The 18450-nt window shown below is 40.7% G+C and overlaps 1 protein-coding gene across 10 annotated transcripts in view; it reads right to left on the bottom strand.

Annotated features, from left to right (window-relative positions):
• arvcfb (ARVCF delta catenin family member b) overlaps positions 1 to 18450 on the bottom strand; it is a 256104-nt gene that overhangs the window by 40712 nt on the left and 196942 nt on the right. For 6 of the 10 annotated variants that reach the window (XM_059338015.1, XM_059338020.1, XM_059338018.1 and 3 more), the window contains 4 exons: positions 16177 to 16294; positions 15881 to 16052; positions 13766 to 13783; positions 10935 to 11006 (listed from right to left, as the gene is read on the bottom strand). In XM_059338015.1, coding sequence (XP_059193998.1) covers positions 10935 to 11006; positions 13766 to 13783; positions 15881 to 16052; positions 16177 to 16294 — 380 coding nt within the window. The remainder of the gene's footprint in view (positions 1 to 10934; positions 11007 to 13765; positions 13784 to 15880; positions 16053 to 16176; positions 16295 to 18450) is intronic. The other 4 variants (XM_059338017.1, XM_059338021.1, XM_059338019.1 and 1 more) reach the window with 2 other exon arrangements.

Genomic DNA, 18450 nt, shown 5'->3' with positions numbered 1-18450 from the left:
TTTTCCCCCTCACTAAGCCTCCGTTGTAGCTCCAGCGATGCCAGTCAGCGCGCCATTAATCTGCTTTTAATTAGATTAAAGCATCTCTCACAGAAACAGGAAGCAGCGCTCTTGTGCATTGAACGGGGCCAAACAAAGGCTCCAATTGGCAAGTAAATCTCACTGCGCTTCCTCCTACTTCCCTGGAACTGGTCTTGTCTCATAATTATCACTTTGCTCCAACTGCTCAGGTTTGGGGAGATGGGGGAGGCGAATGACATGGTTAATCATCTGAAGAGCCTGATGTTGCCGGCTACTGTGTATTCCCAGCACTTTAGAGAATTCCACAGAGCCTCGTAGGATGAGGAACAATGATCGTGGGCACTGAGTTTTGTGGGGGTAAGGAAAGTTTAAACAACTTGAGAAACAGTTGATCACTGCTGTCGTAGCGGGTGGAAGTGCTGTTAGGTTTATGCACTGCCATAGAGGAAGTGCTGGGAATTGGAGGCACATCACTATCCTTTGCCAAACACAGGTGGATAAACGCTGCTATGCATCAACACACACACATACTAATCTGCAAGGACTTCATTCCACTAATGATGTGCAGAGCAGCCACTCTCAACGAGACCTCCTAGGAATAGCATTATTATGCAAACCTCTTTGTATTTCCAACAAAACACAAGGTGGTCCCACTTAAATAAACCTCTCACTCCCTTCATTTGTTTTTTACTCCTCCTCGCCTTATTATCACTTCTTTTCATCACTGCCTGTGTACAACGGCTCATGAGAGGATGGTGGGGAGTTAAAGGGGTGGGGGGGTGCTGCTGTAGCTGAAATGTCAGCTGCAAGCCGCTGGCTATCCGCATAATTAGCCCCTTTTCTGTGTTGTGCTTAGTTTTATAACCAACATCAAAGGACTGAAAGTGATTGGCGTGTGAGGAGTGTCGGGTTAGCTGTGGCCAGCTGAGTGGGATCAGCGGCACGCCCAACAGCTGGTATGGCAGAGCGGGATTCAGTTTTAATCTCAGGTGAGGTGGTGAGGGAGGGGGGGACAGTTAGCATCTGAGGCTTTTAACATGTTATAAACACAGACAAATATATGCCTCTATCCAGAGAGTTGCCATGCTGTGTGTTTCCAAATTAATTGAGGAACTGTCAGAACCATAGAATCCTACACAGAACAGTTTTTTTTATCTTTATCCACCAAGTGAGAGCTAGATATGTCTTTCATCATCAACCCATTACACCAGGCACAAAAAAGACAATTAGGTCCAATTATCACAAACGACATCTAGTATGGATATTTCAAGCATCCAGATGACTTCATCAGATGATATCTTTTCCAAATGTATTATACTTTGTTTACATTTTTACACAGATTGATTGCCTATGACTTGCTTTTCCCACCTGGGGTGCCTTTGGTTCAGATGGTCGATCGAAAGGTAGGTGGTTCAAACCCTGGCCATGTCCAAGCCCTGGCCATGTCCAAACTGGTGGTGTGAATAAGTGAATGATACAAATTTGATTACGCCCAACTACAGTAGAGAGGGTGGACGTTTTTGGCAGCTCAGTATCTTCCAAAAACGTCAGAGGTAGAAAAATAGAGATTAGCTAGCTAGCTAACAACTAACCATTAGCTATCACAAACACATGGCTGGGCGACAAGTAGGACAAAAGTTCTGCTGGCCATCATAGTCAATGCTGCTAACTCACCCATAAAGGTTAATGTGTTGATTGTGTTTCATTGAATTGTTGGAGAGAGCAGGGTGCAGATTAAAGCAACAGATAGACTTAATACCTTCTGTGCAACCAACATTTTTGATATCGCTGCAGCTGCTTTCTTCCTTTTTTTTCAATACTTCTACTTTCAATACATAGATTGAATACACTTCTCGGATGCTGCATCAAACTGTGGCCCCTGAACAAGTGTCTGTCAGGTTAGGTATGATTACTTGTAGAGAGTTACTGGTTGAGTGGCTCTCAATCCCTAAATTGACAGAATGACTGATTATTTCTGTTTTTTTTAGTGTCATTTTAGCTTTTAGTAGCACTGCAGCTACTTTCCAGGCTGTTTACTGACATAGTTCACAGTGGGACAGAGTTAAGGTTACTGCAGGAACCTGAAACAATGGATGACTTCACATCTTTTTAACATCTGGCTGGAATGAATGTCAACAATCTCATTTCAGTCTGTCTCTAATGTTTCATGGCTGCTTTTCCATTTGGCTTTTTTGATATCAGGTAGCTATGCAATCTGCCCAAGAACCATGAAGTGTGTGTAAATGGGGTAATATAGCATCTGTGCCTCGATTCACAGGCAACAATTATCTCCTGCTGCCACTTGGGGCACCACTGTGCTACGCTGTTGAGTGCAGGAAGCTGTAACAGTTGGGTGGAAACTCCAGAGGAACACGATTATGTCTGATGTTTTGGTTCTGGGTTTTTGTTTATATTTATTTATCCTTTATTTAACCAGAAAGTCTCGTGAGATACAATATCCCTTTTTGGTCTCTGTTTGTTTGTTTCTCATTTAGCTCTGCCTCTCCATTTGAAGGTTACGGCGGAAATGGAACAGAAATACGAAACCAATTAGTCATTCATCACACCTCGTGATACACTGGCCTCCTTTTTCTAAAAGCTGGATAGACCACCCTCTGGACGTGACGGCATCCCGTAAAAAATAACCCTTTATTTGACACAAGGAGGGTGTAATGGTGAGGAAAATGTAATAAAGTAGGCTACAAAGAGACAGAGTGATATATGGTGCCAGACAGTCTGGATCCAACCCGGTGTGGAGTGGACACCATGTGTCAAGATAGCAGCTGAGAGCGAGAAAGTAGGTGCAAATGTGCGTGAGCATGCGTCCATACAAGTGTCATATGTTTGAATGCATGCTTTTTGATTGCATGCTTTGTGTAAATGACATTCTGAGTGCAGACGTTCATGAGGTAGCCGTCGTCATTTGGGGTCTCACTTCACTGTGAAATGTAACAGCAGGAAGTGAGGAAGAGGAGGGGAAGAAGGGTAGTAAGTGTGAGTGTAAGTGATTCACCAAAATGGTCAACAGGCTGCAAGCTAGCAAGAACTCAGAGAGGCCAGGAGTCAGCGTTCACTGTCTGGGTGTTGAATTCCACAGCCATGAAAACGGAGAGCACCTACATAAGACAGCTGCTTGGAATTTGGGATGGAGAGTTAAATATTCATAATATTCTGCTTTAACTTGGGTTGTAAAGCAGATGCATAACAGGCCTAAATTTCCCCCTTTTGGGATTGTGCTACTCAGAAGCAGATTTGGCAGCAGTTAATGACACAAAGATGCTTTATCTTAAAAGATGAATCTGCTTGAACGTATTTGCTCGCTGTGGCAGGACGTTCGTCGTGCCTTAGGGCAAAATGATTGTTTTTCTTGTGAGCCAAGGAGATATTGCAGTGAGGATGAGAAGAATCAGATTCATGCCACAGAGCCATTAAGTGAAATATTTCTCCTCCACAACAGCAGACACAAACAATGAAAGTGGAGCTCTGTTTGCCTTAATTCAATTGAGCCTCTGACTTTTCAGACTTCAAGAGCTGAGATGCATCAGAGACGGAGATGACTCCGATAGCAAAACAGTCAGCGTTCATTATACTACAAATCGAGATCTCCAGTGGGATGATATTAAAGAGGGTTATACAATGCAATAAATAACATCTCGCACAAGTGTTGTTTGTCAACACTAAGACCTCTTCACAAATTAAATGCTCAGCTCGCATGACAAAACAGTGGGATGCGTTACACAGTTGTCGTCTTGGTAAACGCTTCTGTTTTATCAATTGCTCAGAGTGTGTGAGGCGAGGGGAGCACAATAAATCTCCCAGGGATGGAGAGAGCACCGGAGTGGCAGAGAGAAAGAGAAATGAGAAATGGTAAGAAAGGCAGAAGGAAAAAGAGAGAGAGAGAGCACAGAGTCATGGAAAGCAGTGATGCTTTTCAAACACAAGGCCTTTATTGCTTAGTCAGATTGTCCTTGTTGTCAGATATGACTAATTAGCACTACCTAATACAGTTGTGATCAATCATCCTCACTGGAAACTACATGTGGTTTGACAAACAGATTCATCATGGTTGGAATAAGTCCTGCCAGAAGAAACAGCACAAAGTTTCCAATTATTTCCTCATATAAAAATATACTAGTGGTGCTAGCCAAGAGGTAAAAGCCAATCAGGAGTTTACTGATGTGGATTTTTTAAGCTGATAATGTAAACATTAATTTGAAAAATATCACTGTAATGTCACATTGAGGGTAAGTTGATACAGGAACGGAGTGTGATCAGAATTTCTCAGAACAACACACATTTGATTAGCCATGCTAGAGGCAAGGGTGTAGAGATAGTTGTTGGTTGGTCACGCAGTCCACCACTTTGGTTCAGACTACATCTGGATTCACAGAGCCACAAGCACAGCAGTATACTCTTTACCCCGTTACAATCTGAAAGCTTGTTCGTGAGCTCCTCTGACTTTCAACTTTAGGTGCTACATTTAGGAATCCACTGGTATCAACCATGTCAAGCTAGTTTGAGGGGGCTAAACAGTGCTCCAAATTCAGGACATCTGAATAAAAATGGGTTCTATGAGTACCCACAGACATGCCTACTTTATATCAATCTCAAGGCAAAAACACATGCATTGTTTCTCATGCCAACCTGGTCTCACAGAAATCCGTGAAATAGCCACGGAATCACTCAAATTTCCGTGAAACTGACACGGATTTCGCTACAATGCAAGTTAATGACAGTCATATCCCGTGGCTATTGGTTTGTTCCAAGTCACGTGACTTTCAAGGTCCCAGCGGTCAGAACAAAAAACATGGCGGACAGTTCTCTCATTTTTAGTGAAAAATCAATATTTTGACTTAGTTTCTGCATAAAAATGGATTTTGATCACATTTCTAGCAAGAAATATATGTTTTATTTTCTAAATATTCACTCAGTGAATGTACATAATCACTTTGTATGTTGAAATAGCCACGAATGGTATCAACCCCAAAATCGCTGCAACAACTTATGGGAGACAAATGAACATGGCAATGGTCATTATATACTGCCATCATGATGTTCTAATCCATAAATACTACCTCCTTTTTTTTTAAATTAATTAATTAATTACGTAATTCATCTTTATTTCTGATTTATGAACAAATTGAAACACAGTGTTAAGCTATATCCCAAATAGATCTCAAGATTCTCAGCTGTCAGATGATGTGCACCTACTGTTGGGTCCCCCCACTCCAAACTAAAGAAGGGGGAGGAATGGTAAGGGGTAAAGGCTAATTCATGGTAGCCACATCTGTGTGGCCGTAAGGTTCAGTGTGACTTACATTTCTCCGTCTGTCCAGGTCTCTAAAAAGGTCCATGTGCCCCCAAAATGTCTCACTGCATGGACTGTCAGCACTACAAGCATTCTGACTGCACATGAGCGAGAAAAGTAGATTGACCTCTTGTCCTGTCTACTGAATGTATGCCCTGTATTCTCCATCCTTGGTCCTATTCTTGTTAAGCGGTCACACACAGCATTTTCGTTTCTTTTATTTCTTTAAATGCAACAAATGAAGGAGCTCTTCTTGCTGTCAGTAGGTCACCATCTCATTTTCTACTGGAAATACAGAACGTGACTGCATATTAATTTTCTCAATTGTAGTATGTATATAAGTCCACAGCTGTCTATGCTGCTTCTTAAGAATGATCAAATCTTTTTTGATCTCAGTCTGACCTCACTGATAAAATGTGCATAGTTGGAGACAAATGCCTCAAGCCCTGTGTGTACTGTAAGTTGCTACAGACAGCAAACAAAAATCAGCTTAACAAGAACAAACATTGAGAAACAGGCCAACCTATGGAGGTCAAATCATTCCTGTCTTTGTTAAAGCAGGATCTGAGCACTGAGAGTACACCCACATGCTCAGAGAGGATGTGAGGCTCTTTTGGCTCTGCTGCATCGTGACACCGCTCTGACAATACAGTAAAGAGAGACAAGCGTATGAAAGAACAGATAAAGAGAAGAGCTGAGGCAAGTGACGACGGCTGCATAAAAGGTAAAGGCTAATTAATTTGAGGCACTGTGTTTCTCTCAGGACAGCCAACAACTGTCTGTATTCTCTCAACCTCCTCCTCAGGTTGGAGGAATCCAGCAAAAGGAAGCCTATCATTGCTGAAGTTTTTTTTAACCTCCACTCTCAGAGAAAAAGGAGGCAAGATCTGTAACAGCGCACACACTCGTGCATCACACATCAAGCCTCCCACCCCACCCGCCCACCCACCCCCACCCCTCCTCTCTCCCCTCACCTGACCTTTCTCCAAACTAAAGGTTTACGCTGTGGTTTCAATTAACGGCTGGGAAAATGTTTCATCATCTCGGGGGCTGCTGCACTCACCGGCGCCTTAATGAAATGCGTCTTTTCACACTTCTTAATTACTTTTGTTACAGCCGCCCCTCTCTCTTTCTCTGCTTCTGTTCTAGGCTGCATGAATAATGGACTTCTCTACTGATGTATGTGCCTGCAACAGGTCCCCTTTCTGGTGCAACTGCACGGACAAAATAACTCACTTAATCAATTAGGGTGGACAAAGTGGCAACATAATCAACAAAAAGGACGACTCACAACTGAGAATATCGCAAGACAAGTTTATTAAAACTCAGCATTGATTTTTGAGATATAGTCAACAGAGAGCAGGAGAGCAGCTATTGATGTTTGGATAATAACAAATAGACGTGCCCATTTTCCTGTCTATTGCCTTCAACCTTCAGTCACACTTATATTGGGCTTTTACTTTGAAAGGAAGGCTATTTAATTTTGTAGTATCTTCCAGTGCTTAAGTCAGTTGTTATTGGGATAACAAGAAATAAATGTTGCATTTGGTAGCAGACTGGTTGTGACCATAGACTGTATAAATGGATGTTGACACAGTGATATCCCCCATTGGTTTGTGTGTTTTAAAGCCTTGAGGTTGAGCTCTTTGGCTGTTGCCATCTTGTTTTTGTTGTAGCCAGTGCATGCGTAGAATGGATCAGGAGCTGGAAGGATATGTTTTTCCCTGGGATTTAACATCAATGGTTACTCCCTAATGCCAAGACCAAATTCGGGACGTAAATGTGGGGGCTCGTCCGGGGTATTTGAACAAGTAAAAAACAGGTAAACGAAATGTAAGCCAAGGATGATTATTTAGTAACAATGGAAAATGGAACTTAGAAAAGAAAATCACAAAACTCAAAAACAAAAGAAAGCAATAATGACCCAAATACACTAGACTAAATAGGTAGAAATACAACTGTGTCAACCTCCCCCGCAAAAGTTAACTTAACTTGATGTGTGCTGGAAACACACTTAAAGGATAAAAGTTCTATGACACACAGGGTTCCATGGTAGCAACCTGTCGATCACAAGGTAGGCCCCCAAAAAGGATACCCTGTCTTACCGTCTATTTTACCATACCACAGTCACTCTAAGTCCCCTATTATACCAATGATCTAATGCGAATGCTTTCCAACTCCAATAAGTTGATAATATGTCAGTGCTGTGTTTTTTTTAGCTAGTTCTTTACCTGGCCAAGGGATGAAGTAACTAAGAAAGATATTCAAAGCTTTCTCCAATTAAAAACTACTGGCTTCAGCCTTCATGTATAAAACTCTACTGTATTCAAAACGTGTGAAACTTAAAATACCCCTATGGCCTTGTTCTTCCTCTCGCACTTTCTTTTTCCTTTTCACACACACACATCAACACACAAAGAAAAAGATTAATCATCGCCAACTGCCAGGTCCAGTCTGGTCCCGGAGTTGACCTCCCTCTGTCTGACATCAGATCTGGACCGGGATACACATGTAATCTCCCATATCTCCCTTAGACATCGCCACCGAATGAGAGTCTCTCTCTCTATCTCTCTCTGTAAACTCTCCACAGATGACCAGGATGGTGGTGGAGGGTGGGGTACGTTCACACAAACAAATATACATTTTCACAGACAAACAAACAAGGCACCCTGATGACTTTTAATGGTCTTGCAGTCACTAGCGCTTTCACCTCTGATGTTTCCTGAAGAGGAAAAGTGATAAATGCACTTTAAAAGTCAATGTGGGTTTCGCTCTAGTGATTAAGCTTATTATCCATGCACATCACTGTTGTTATTCGCCTGTGTGTGGAGCTAATAAACGTCAAATATGATTTGTCTGTCTGCGAGCAAGAAAATGCTGAGCGCTCTTTCCAACGTGAACCCACACACACATTTCAACTGTGTTTGACATTTAGGCCTATAACGATAATTGCTTTCTCTGGATTCAAAACTCCGAAGGGTGTTGTTAGCACATTGTGTAACGTAATCGCACCACAATTGTAACCGCTATAGATCCACGGTTGCAGCATGCCAACTTGGCTTTTACCCATGAAAACCCAGGGAGTGGAAAATATTAATTATCATCCTTGGAGCTCATCTGCTTTCCTTTACTTTAGAAGTGATTAAAAAAAGGCAAAATCGGCTTAACTTGGAAAAGCACAGCAATTAATTGTGATCTAGTTTAATGAGAGCCCACTTTGCCGTGTTAATGTGGCTAATTAACAGTCAAACAGGAAGTGGTATTGACTTTGAGTGCCTGCCACTAGACATTGATGAAGGTGCTGATGTGTAAATACCACATAAGGGTGTGTAACAAGTGCAGGCAAATTCCACAGACACCACTAGACAGATGGATGGCCGCACACACACCCCTTCCCACAGAGGAAGGTATTATACATACTCGCAAATACACATTCTATTACTGTCCGGATGCACTGATGTGTGCGCTGCATACTGATTTGCTGTTATGACTGTTACAACTGCCTGTCAGTGCCAAAAAGCAAAAGCAAAGAGAGACTGAGTGCGCACACACACATGCTTCATCACACAGTTTTGCCAGAACCAGTTGCAGAGTCTAGGGATAAAGCTGTATTTTTCAAACCTCTATGTAGTGAGTTTGCTAACTTACCATTGCCATATCGCTGATCTCATGGTATAATACAATATTTATAGACATGGTAAGCAGGAAAAGTATACCAGCGAGGTACACAAATCAGGAGAAGGAAAGGAGACAATTACTATTCTCTGAATATGGTCAAGAAAAGCTCTCTTCCGTAAACCCAACAGCAGTGCATTCAACTTTTCAAATAACAGCAAAACACCTCTTTCTATCCACCTTTGTGTGCTGCTGACAGCCAATTTCTGCACCATTGCAATGTTACAAAAATAAGTCCAATGCTGCAGATACAGCACTATGGTCTGTAGGCTCAGAAAAAGATTGGAAATATGACAATAATCAGCAGGTTTTCAATGCCATTTATACCAAGGTAGCTGTGCCTAATCTTTCCAAAGCAAATAACCCAAATCAATAAGCATGCCTTCTTTATGCCTATATCAGCAGTGGCTTTATAGGATTTTCAAATCAATGTGATACATACATTTGTCTCAGGCATCCAGTGACATATTTATATTTACAAGAGGTTAACTACATCATAATAAAATATTTATCAATATCCCCACTGGCAACTGGTGTTCGTGCTACCATACCAATACCAACTCAAATAGTTGGATCTGGTAACATTTTAATTTCCAATTGTTGTTATTACTGATTTTAATAATGAATCACAATTCAATAACTTTATATCTATGCATGAATTTTGTTGTTACATTTTGTTTCACAAATAAAAAACACTGAACACCGAAGCCTGATGTAGAATTTCACATAAAAGACTGATGCCAGTTACTTCCATACAGTGAGGCATAATTAATACATGATGTTTGGGAAAACACTTGTTTGCTTTCTGGCAGAGAATTATATGAGAAGATTGACAACACTCTCATGTTTGTACCATAAATAGGAAGCTAATGCCAGCAGCTGGTTAGCCTAGCTTAACGCAAAGACTGGGATTCAGCCTGGTTCTATTATTAGCTTTGATTTTGATCTGTACAAAAACAATTTACTGTTTTCTACGGGGTTATGTGCTGAACTTGGAGTCCTTTTTTATCTAGATTTCTAGATAACATGGTAACATGTACATTTGTGAGCTGTACGGGTCATGAAAGACATCATTTTTAAGTCTCTGTGCTAAGCTAAGCTAAGCTAAGCTAAGCTAAGCAGCTGCTGGCTATAGCTTCCCAACATTTTCTTGATTTATCAACTAATTGACTTTTTGATCTATTTGGTCCATGAAATGTCTTGTTTTGTCTGACCAACTGTTTATGTCTCAAACATATTTAATTTTCATTAGGCTACATAAAACTAAGAAATTATTGGCATTTCTGCTTAAACAATGACTCAAATGATCAGTAGATTTTCAATATAGTGGCGGATATTTGTTACACCGACTTAACAATTTATCTGACTAATTATTTCAGCTCTAATCTCATTATTAAATTTCAGAAGATTTTGTCTATATCACTCACTCCTGGGCCTAGTAGTCATTTTGTCACAGCACAATACAACACATAAAACAATGGGTGCCCTTTAGCTACGAAATTGATAGAGCTCAGCATACATAACAGCCTGCTTTTATTGCCTTTTCTGTCCCAGTGCATTGTTGTATTGAACAAAAAGATGGCTTACAGAGTTGATGCTCCCACAAGCTGCCAACAATTCACTGACACAGTGGAGGCACAAAACTATCAAACAAAGCTAAATTAACAGACTGCCTCTTTCTCTGTCAAAAGCCTCCCAAGCTTTTGTAGACCAACATACCTGACCTGCCTCCAACAAAAACAAATAATATATCTTCACAGGCCTTGCTGTCCACTATTGGACTTCTTAATTCATCTCTGCCTTCTCCTGCAGGACAACATCTAAATGAATTATTAAATTAATTCAATTATTTCCAGTATAATTTCCTTCTGGGATGTTCTCACGCGAAATCGTTAACCGAGGGATGTTTTGCTTGACAGATGAGGCCTACCTTTTGATGGCTCTGAGCGCTTGGGCAGATCCAATGTGTCGTAGTTTTTGTCGTTCTCACCGTTTTTCCTGCCTGGGGAGAGGAGAAAGGAGGGAAGGCAAATTCAGCGTTACATCCTAAAATACCTGGATTATGGATTAAGGATGATGTTGTTGACACCCGGGTTAGACCGATATGGCTTTGGCACATAGACTGTCTAAAAGAAGTGGACACAACCTCTAGGTCTAAAAAAAGTGAAACCTGCATTCTTTCTAATGGCCAGCAGGGGGCGACTCCACTGGCTGTAAAATTATTTCTATTGTGTGATTGTATAGAAGTCTATGAAAAAATGACTTCTTACTTGGTGTTTATTTAGGAAATCATAGTCCCATTTAGAGGAAAAAAATACAATAAAGCAGGGTATGTTCTACAGCGTAGCTAGCTTGCGATTGACCAGTTGGTACCATTGCAACCTGTTTATCAGGATAGAGGCTTGGTAACGTTCGAAAACAATCGAAAATTGCGGATGCACATTACTGACCAAATCTGGCTCCTAAAAACAAGATGGCCACAGCCAAAATGTCAAACTGCGTCCACTTCTCTTTTACAGTCTTTAGACTGAAGCTGCAAATGGCTTATATCCAATGTCTTAAAAAGTAATCGTTGTGATGTTTTATCATAACTCCATCGTCTTCATGGTAGCCTCCATCCATCTCTGGATTGACATATCAGTCTAATCAAGGTGTATACACCCACATAAAAAGAATGAATGTTTGCATGTATACTCAGTGCAGAGAGCTAGAAGCATGATATGTTCAAGCAAACACATAATTCCACTGCTGATGGCGATGGAACACCACCAGCATTTTTACAAAGATGAATTGGCACATATACCGAAAACATACTGTATGAGCACAAGGCCACACATATAATGACATACAGCTTTCCACACAATCACATACAAACACTTTCCCACTGTAAGTGTAATGCAGTGGAAGAGGGGGAATGGAGTTGGGAGGGTGTGGGTGATTGCAGCCGACTAATTGTCATCACACATGCATATGGACATGCCCATGGGATACAGAGATACAGAGACAAGATATACTAGACAAAAGTGCAATTTCCGGTTACTACAGACTTGGCCCCCTACACCAACATTGCCTTCTAAAAGCACCTCAAACTCGTAGTTAAACCTCTGAAGAAAATACACTTAACTTGCTTTCTTGCTGAGTCTTTGGTGATTAGATCAATAGCACCCTCGTTTTGCTGCAGGCTGAACATAAAGCTACAGCCACAGGGTAATTAGCTTAGGTTAAGGTTAGACTTGAAGTGGAGGCAAACAGCTAGTATGGATTAGGGTTAAAGTAACAATTTCAACAAAGGAGGCTAGCTATTTCTACCACTTGACTTCTGCATTTAGCTTCACAGTTAATGCACAGACAAAAGAGTGCAATCAAACTTGTCACCCAACTCTTGGCAAGAAGGCAAATAGGAGTATTTTTCAAAATGTCAAATCAAACCTTTAGGACCAACTAGTGAAAAACTATTTGTTGGGTAAAACAATAACCACCTCTACATAGGGCTGGCAATATGGCCTCATTAAGAATAAAATCTCAGTTTCGCACCATAATTATTTAAATATGTTTTGCTTTAATTTTAGCAATATAATTGATTAACAAACACTAGCAAAGATGAAGAAGAATACAAATGTGGGACTAATTTTGTCAGTTTTTCAAAAAAGCTACAGTTTCATTAGCTACATATTTAATCTATATGCAGTCATTGCAGTTGTTATTAATTGAAATTATTCAGTCATATTTAGCTTAGTTTAGTTCAATTTAGTAGGATTTCTTAATTTATAATCAGCACATGTTTTATACTTCCTGTGAATATAATGCAATTAATGTACTTTCCATTTGTGTATTTGGATATACTCTTTTTTAGCAGCATACTTGGAAAGCAAACATAGTCAAACGTTTTGCAGCAGCGTTCGACCACGTAGATACAGGTGATGGCTAGCTTGTGAATTTGCAGCTACAGGTTCTAAGTTTGGCACTGGTGGTTCCTCACTGTAAATATCCAATCCTAAAATTTCATTTTTAGGCATTGTCCTAAACCATAAAAGTCTTTTGTCACCTGGCTCCGAGCACCACTACGTATTTGCAGAGAAACACCAACATTTCAAGGATAGTGGATGTGGCACAAAATGTTGGATATTGACAACAATGCAATTTTCTTACAGTATCAATTATCCATATCATTCAAAACCTCTATTCACACGGACACATATACACTCTAACAGGGCCTGTAGCAGAGCTTGACATAAGCTTGAACAAAGCACAAAGGGATCAGAGAGTGATATAGTAAGTAGCAGTGTGTCACAGCTGCTGGGATTAGTTTTATCTGCAGTCTAAAAGGCTTGACACCTCAGTTTCATCATAGCTCCAGACTAAATATTTCAGGTTTTTATTTTCATTACTGCATTTGATTAGTCAAGCTCTGCTTTACATCCTGATAGACACTGATGGACTTACCTGTTTCATCAAGTGTTGCCTCTACGTTACCTATCTTACAGGACTGAGGAACAACTAATTCTAACAAATTGTGAAGTTTGGGACGGGTGTAATCTATAATACTGAAGGAACTAATGGTGAAGGAATGTGTATGGAATGAGTGAAACACCCACATTTTCTGAAGTCCTTAAAACATTCTCACGTTTTTGGAGGACACCCAGAACTACTTCTAACTATTCTGGTTCTACAGCCAGGGGGGAGGAGGGTGAGGAGAAGGGGGATGGGGGTGGAGAGGGGGTGAAGAGCTGAAGTGAGAAGGGTTGAGGGGGGGACACTCACCTTGATTAAACCATTCCTCTATAGTTAGCCAAGGAAGCAGCGGCAATGCCAAAAAACACAAAGCGGGGAGAAGAGAGAAGAGGCATGGTGAAAAAGATGTGTGCGCGTGTGTCAAGAAGCTTTGCAGTAGATGAACAGTTGTACAAAAAGAAGGCATCTTTTACTGAATAGGAAAGGCAACAAAGTGAAGGGGAAGGAGAGAAAAAAATAGAGAAAGAAGAGAGCAAAGAGAGAAAAAGGAAGGAGTATTTTTTAGATAGAAAAGAGGCTAGATGGGAAGCCATTAGCAGTCCATAGGTGTTGTCTGAGAAGCACGCTAAAGAGTTGGCTTTTTAGAGAGAAATAGTAGGAAAAGTGTGAAACACAAAGGAAAATAGGAGAAGATATGAAGATAAGCTAGCAAACGCGAAGCAAAGAAAAGACTAAGAAAGAAAGGAATCAGCTGCTATTATCAGATAGGGCAGCAGGATAGAGAGTAATAGTGAAACATATACATAACAACAGCACAGAGTGTCAGCGTTTGTGTAAGTGCGCCATTAAAATCACTGCCTGGGAAGACGAAAATGTGCTCAAAGAGACGGAAATAACAGCCAAGATTCAGCCTGTTTATTAGCTAAAACAAAGCTTGAGCTGCTGAGTGTGTGTTAAGCATAATGGTATATTTAATACTGAATGTGACATTAAACTGAAGAGCAGGCCAAACTTAGCCTACTTAAGGTAACAAATTACCAAGCATATTGCCCACAGTGTTGCTTAACTACCCGCCTCCATGCTCCTTTATAGCTGCGTTTAATGTTTCTGTACCTGAGTCTCCTTTTTCAAAGAATACCTTCAGGGTCTGCAGCAGCTAAACACATCTCATTATTCAAAGCGTGTGTGTGCATGTGTGAAAGTATTTATGTGCCTAATTGGTGTCTTTTTAAATCCGTATACATGTAAGCTACTGTGTTGTCCCGACCCCTGAACCGAAGGATTCTCCAATGAGTCGTTAGGAGTCGAGGGTCACTGGCTCGTAGTCACACCTCATTGGCTGACTGATTAATGGCAGCCATTAATGTTGTACAGCGGGGAGATAACAGTGTCGTTTAGCAAACAGCCTGGGAGAATGCTGATTAAGACGTCGCTAACAACACGTGCGCACACGGCACATCTGTTGAGGAGAATCAATAACGACAAAAACCTTCTGACGCAGCAGACGGTGCATCGGTATACGTGCATTGCAGAAGTCTCATCATGGCTTTGGGTTGAAGTTAAGAGGTTACTGCCTCATTATAAATGGCTGTACACAATGTTGCAATGTAAAATTGAATGTGTTACTGTTGTAAATTATTCTCATCTAGCAGCATGGCTGTGATCTGTTAGCGTACCTGCAGCTGTCTTTACTTACTGATTTTTGTGAGCATTTTAAATGTAAAGTGGTGGGACAACATGGTTGAAGTTGAATTGCTAAATGTAATTGGTGAAAATATTACCAATCGAAAGAGATGAAACTTACTTAAAGTACTGAAATATTCGTTTTTTTGGCTTAATCGACAAACTGTTTAATTAATGTAAAATTGAAACTCTTTTTTAGGAGAATGTCAAGAGAGGAGACTTGCATTTGACACATCCAAAGTATAAAGTCTATATGCGCATTAGATATGACAGATTACTTCACATTTTCTAACAATTTGTCATTGTCAAAGGGGATTTCTATGAGCCCAGTACTCATATAAAACCAACAATGAGCTGAAATACAACAAAGAAGAGGAGGGCAACAAAGGAAATAATGGTATCTGTGCAATCCAGCTGTGAGAATAACCGCTGTGCTCTCATTTGTCATTTCTTTTCAAACCCTGCAGATTGCATAAAGTAAAAATAAAAGAAGGCAAATGACTAAAAAATGACTATAAACCACCAAACACACGCCCTACTCATTATTTAAACTAAATGTTCCACATTTACATTTTAAGGAACTTTCATAATTAATCTTAAATTGCCTGTTATGCAGTAAAATCACAGAAATCTATTCTTATAATAATAGCATGTGTTTTATTGAAGAGGCAAAAATCTAATTTCACTTTCTGATCAGTGTTTATCACACGTTTATCTGTCTCCCTGTTTCCTCCTTCTCACCTTTGGCCTTCTTGCCACCAAAGCAGCCGGCATCATCCTTTTTCTTCCTCTGTGGTCCTGCTGAGCCAGGGGCCTGTGGCACTGAGGGGTCCTGGAACTTTTCGGCCCCTGGCACCTCTTTGTGGACATGGTAGGACAGGTTCCTCATAATACAAACACAGTTCTCCACGGACTAGGACAGAAAAGAGACAGGGATATTGTCATCCACAAGGACATCTGTGTAGAATATCAATGAACAGAGGCCATGTACTTGAGAGTAACTATTTTGGTGTTTTAGTGTGTGACTTAAACTCTACCTTGTTGTCCATGTCTTTCTTCCCTACAGCTGATTGGAGGGCGTGCAGCAGGGCGTCCACCAATCCCTCACACTCCCTCAGTCTGCGCCGAGCCTCTGCCCCGTCTGAGCTCACATTTCTTTAGGAAAAAAGTAAGACAAACTGTTAGTAAGCTAAAGAGATGCATGTAGAAGAGGATAAACAATATATAACTACACTGTTGACATAACCTGCAGATGAAGGATTCAAAATAGAGCTCCCTTTTTAACAGCAGCCGCAATTTCAGCAGCCATTCAGTAGCAGATCATTTAGACTTCAGCATGATTGTTAGATGAAATGTGTTTTATCTAACCCCTTTGTGTTCCAACAGGCCTGGCTGACTTTTTTTTCTAGGTGTCATATGAAACTAGAAGACCTAAATTATCCATTGGTACCATATTGTGATATTTTGTCAGGAAGAGGGCCATAAAACAACCTCTGACCTTGAGGTATCTGAATATATGGGAGGTACACAAAAGTCTCCCCTTCTCAGACACTTTATGCTAATCCCACGCATGGCAAAAACCATGCTGTTTTTCTCATGCTATTTCTCCTGAAGAAGCCCTGTGTTTCTAAAAAAAAGAAAAAAGGGGGTTGAATGCCTGACTTCTTGTAAGTATATAAAATACATTATACTAAGATCTGTATGGTATTTGAAGGTTTTGTTTATGTTTTTATTGTAGCTACCAAAGGCCAATATCTGAGCCAATGGTTGATGAATTTAAACACTTTTATCACATAAAACCCCAAAAATCACAAAGTGCAGATGCAAGTTCTGTAGTAAGTGATCTAGTATTATAACAACAAATACAGATTCGATTCCCACTACTTTAATCATAGTTCAAGTTAAAAAATACATATATTTTGCCATTGCTCCACAATCATGAAAAATGTAACTCAATGAAATATTAGGAACAGGTTATAATAACTTAAGTGTATTGGTGCAAAAACCTGTACGCCATATTAAATCTGAACTGTTGTTGTTGCTGATGTTTTTTTCCCTTCATTATTAATTCTTCTCAGTATGCATCATTACTATGATAAGCCCAATATTGCTGATATCAGTCTAACCCAACCATGTGACCCGTGGCCTTTATCCTCCCTGTCTGCCTCAACAGTACAATGTAATAAAGCCAGGCTGCTTTAGGAATAATCTTAAAAGAATGATGAATATAAATTTCATTTTTGCTACAAAGGGAAATGCCATCCATGTTACATCAGCCAGTGCCCTGAGCACAGCTCTTATAAGCACAGCAGCAGAGCTGGTGCAGTCTTAGTGCGGCTGTCTGACTGACTGTGAAAGGCGAGGCTTTAAAGAGGGTTAAGGGATAGCTGGGGCTCCCTGCTCCTCACCAGGGACTTCATTTATGAGGGCTTCCAACCCACATAATCCCATTAGCCGACCCCCAGTTAGTACTGGGTAAGAGTGGCAGCCTTGTGGAGGTAAGCAGAGCTGGAGTGCCTTACAATGCTGTGTGGAATGAAACACATCCAACACTGCTTTATAATGTTTCCTTTAACAAATAAGAAGGACACAACTGCAAAGACTGATTTTTATGTGTTTGAATTATAGTAGAATAATCCTTCTATCATCACTAATGATTCATTTAAAAGTCAGAATGAGTATAAATGCACACACACATCACCTGCCTTACACCTGGTCATCTTCTTGGCCAGGGTATGAGCATTTGTATTTGGAGTGGAGGCCCACAGAACCATCCCGCAGTGAGTGCTAATTAAAACAAACCTTTGGTAGACAAGGCAGACAGCACCGGCCATCTGGACCCGCTCATAAACTAAACCCATCCGTCTTCAGCTGTCAGTAAACGGTCACCACCTCCCCTGTAAACGGATCCATAGGAGCACCCGTCTTGGATTTATTTGACAGGCGTGTGTTTGAGGGCAGACAGACAGAAGAGTTTTATAGTCAGCTGTTTCATTTCCAGGAGTCTTTCAGGCAGCAGTTGTCTTGGTCGAAGGTTTATGGGCGGTGCATCTGTCAGCAGAGACAGTGTGGGAAGGTGTCTTCTCACTGGACAGGTTATCTGGCGGTGCTATATTTAGTGGGGCTAAAGTCTATAGGTGCTGATGATTACTAATCTATCCATTGTGTTACTGCACTTTGTCTACACATGAATAACTTTCTAATGCACTGTTAATTAATGAGAAGATGAGGGAACCAGAGCGCTGTTTGAAAGTCTTTTTTTAAAACCTTCATCAGTATAGATCAACTGCATGGTGCTGCATTCACACCAA

The sequence above is a fragment of the Centropristis striata genome, chromosome 7 (assembly GCF_030273125.1).
Source record: "Centropristis striata isolate RG_2023a ecotype Rhode Island chromosome 7, C.striata_1.0, whole genome shotgun sequence".
In the NCBI taxonomy this organism is placed as follows: Eukaryota; Metazoa; Chordata; class Actinopteri; order Perciformes; family Serranidae; genus Centropristis; species Centropristis striata.
Note: the sequence above shows the minus strand (reverse complement) of the source record. Positions and strands in the feature narration are given on the sequence as shown.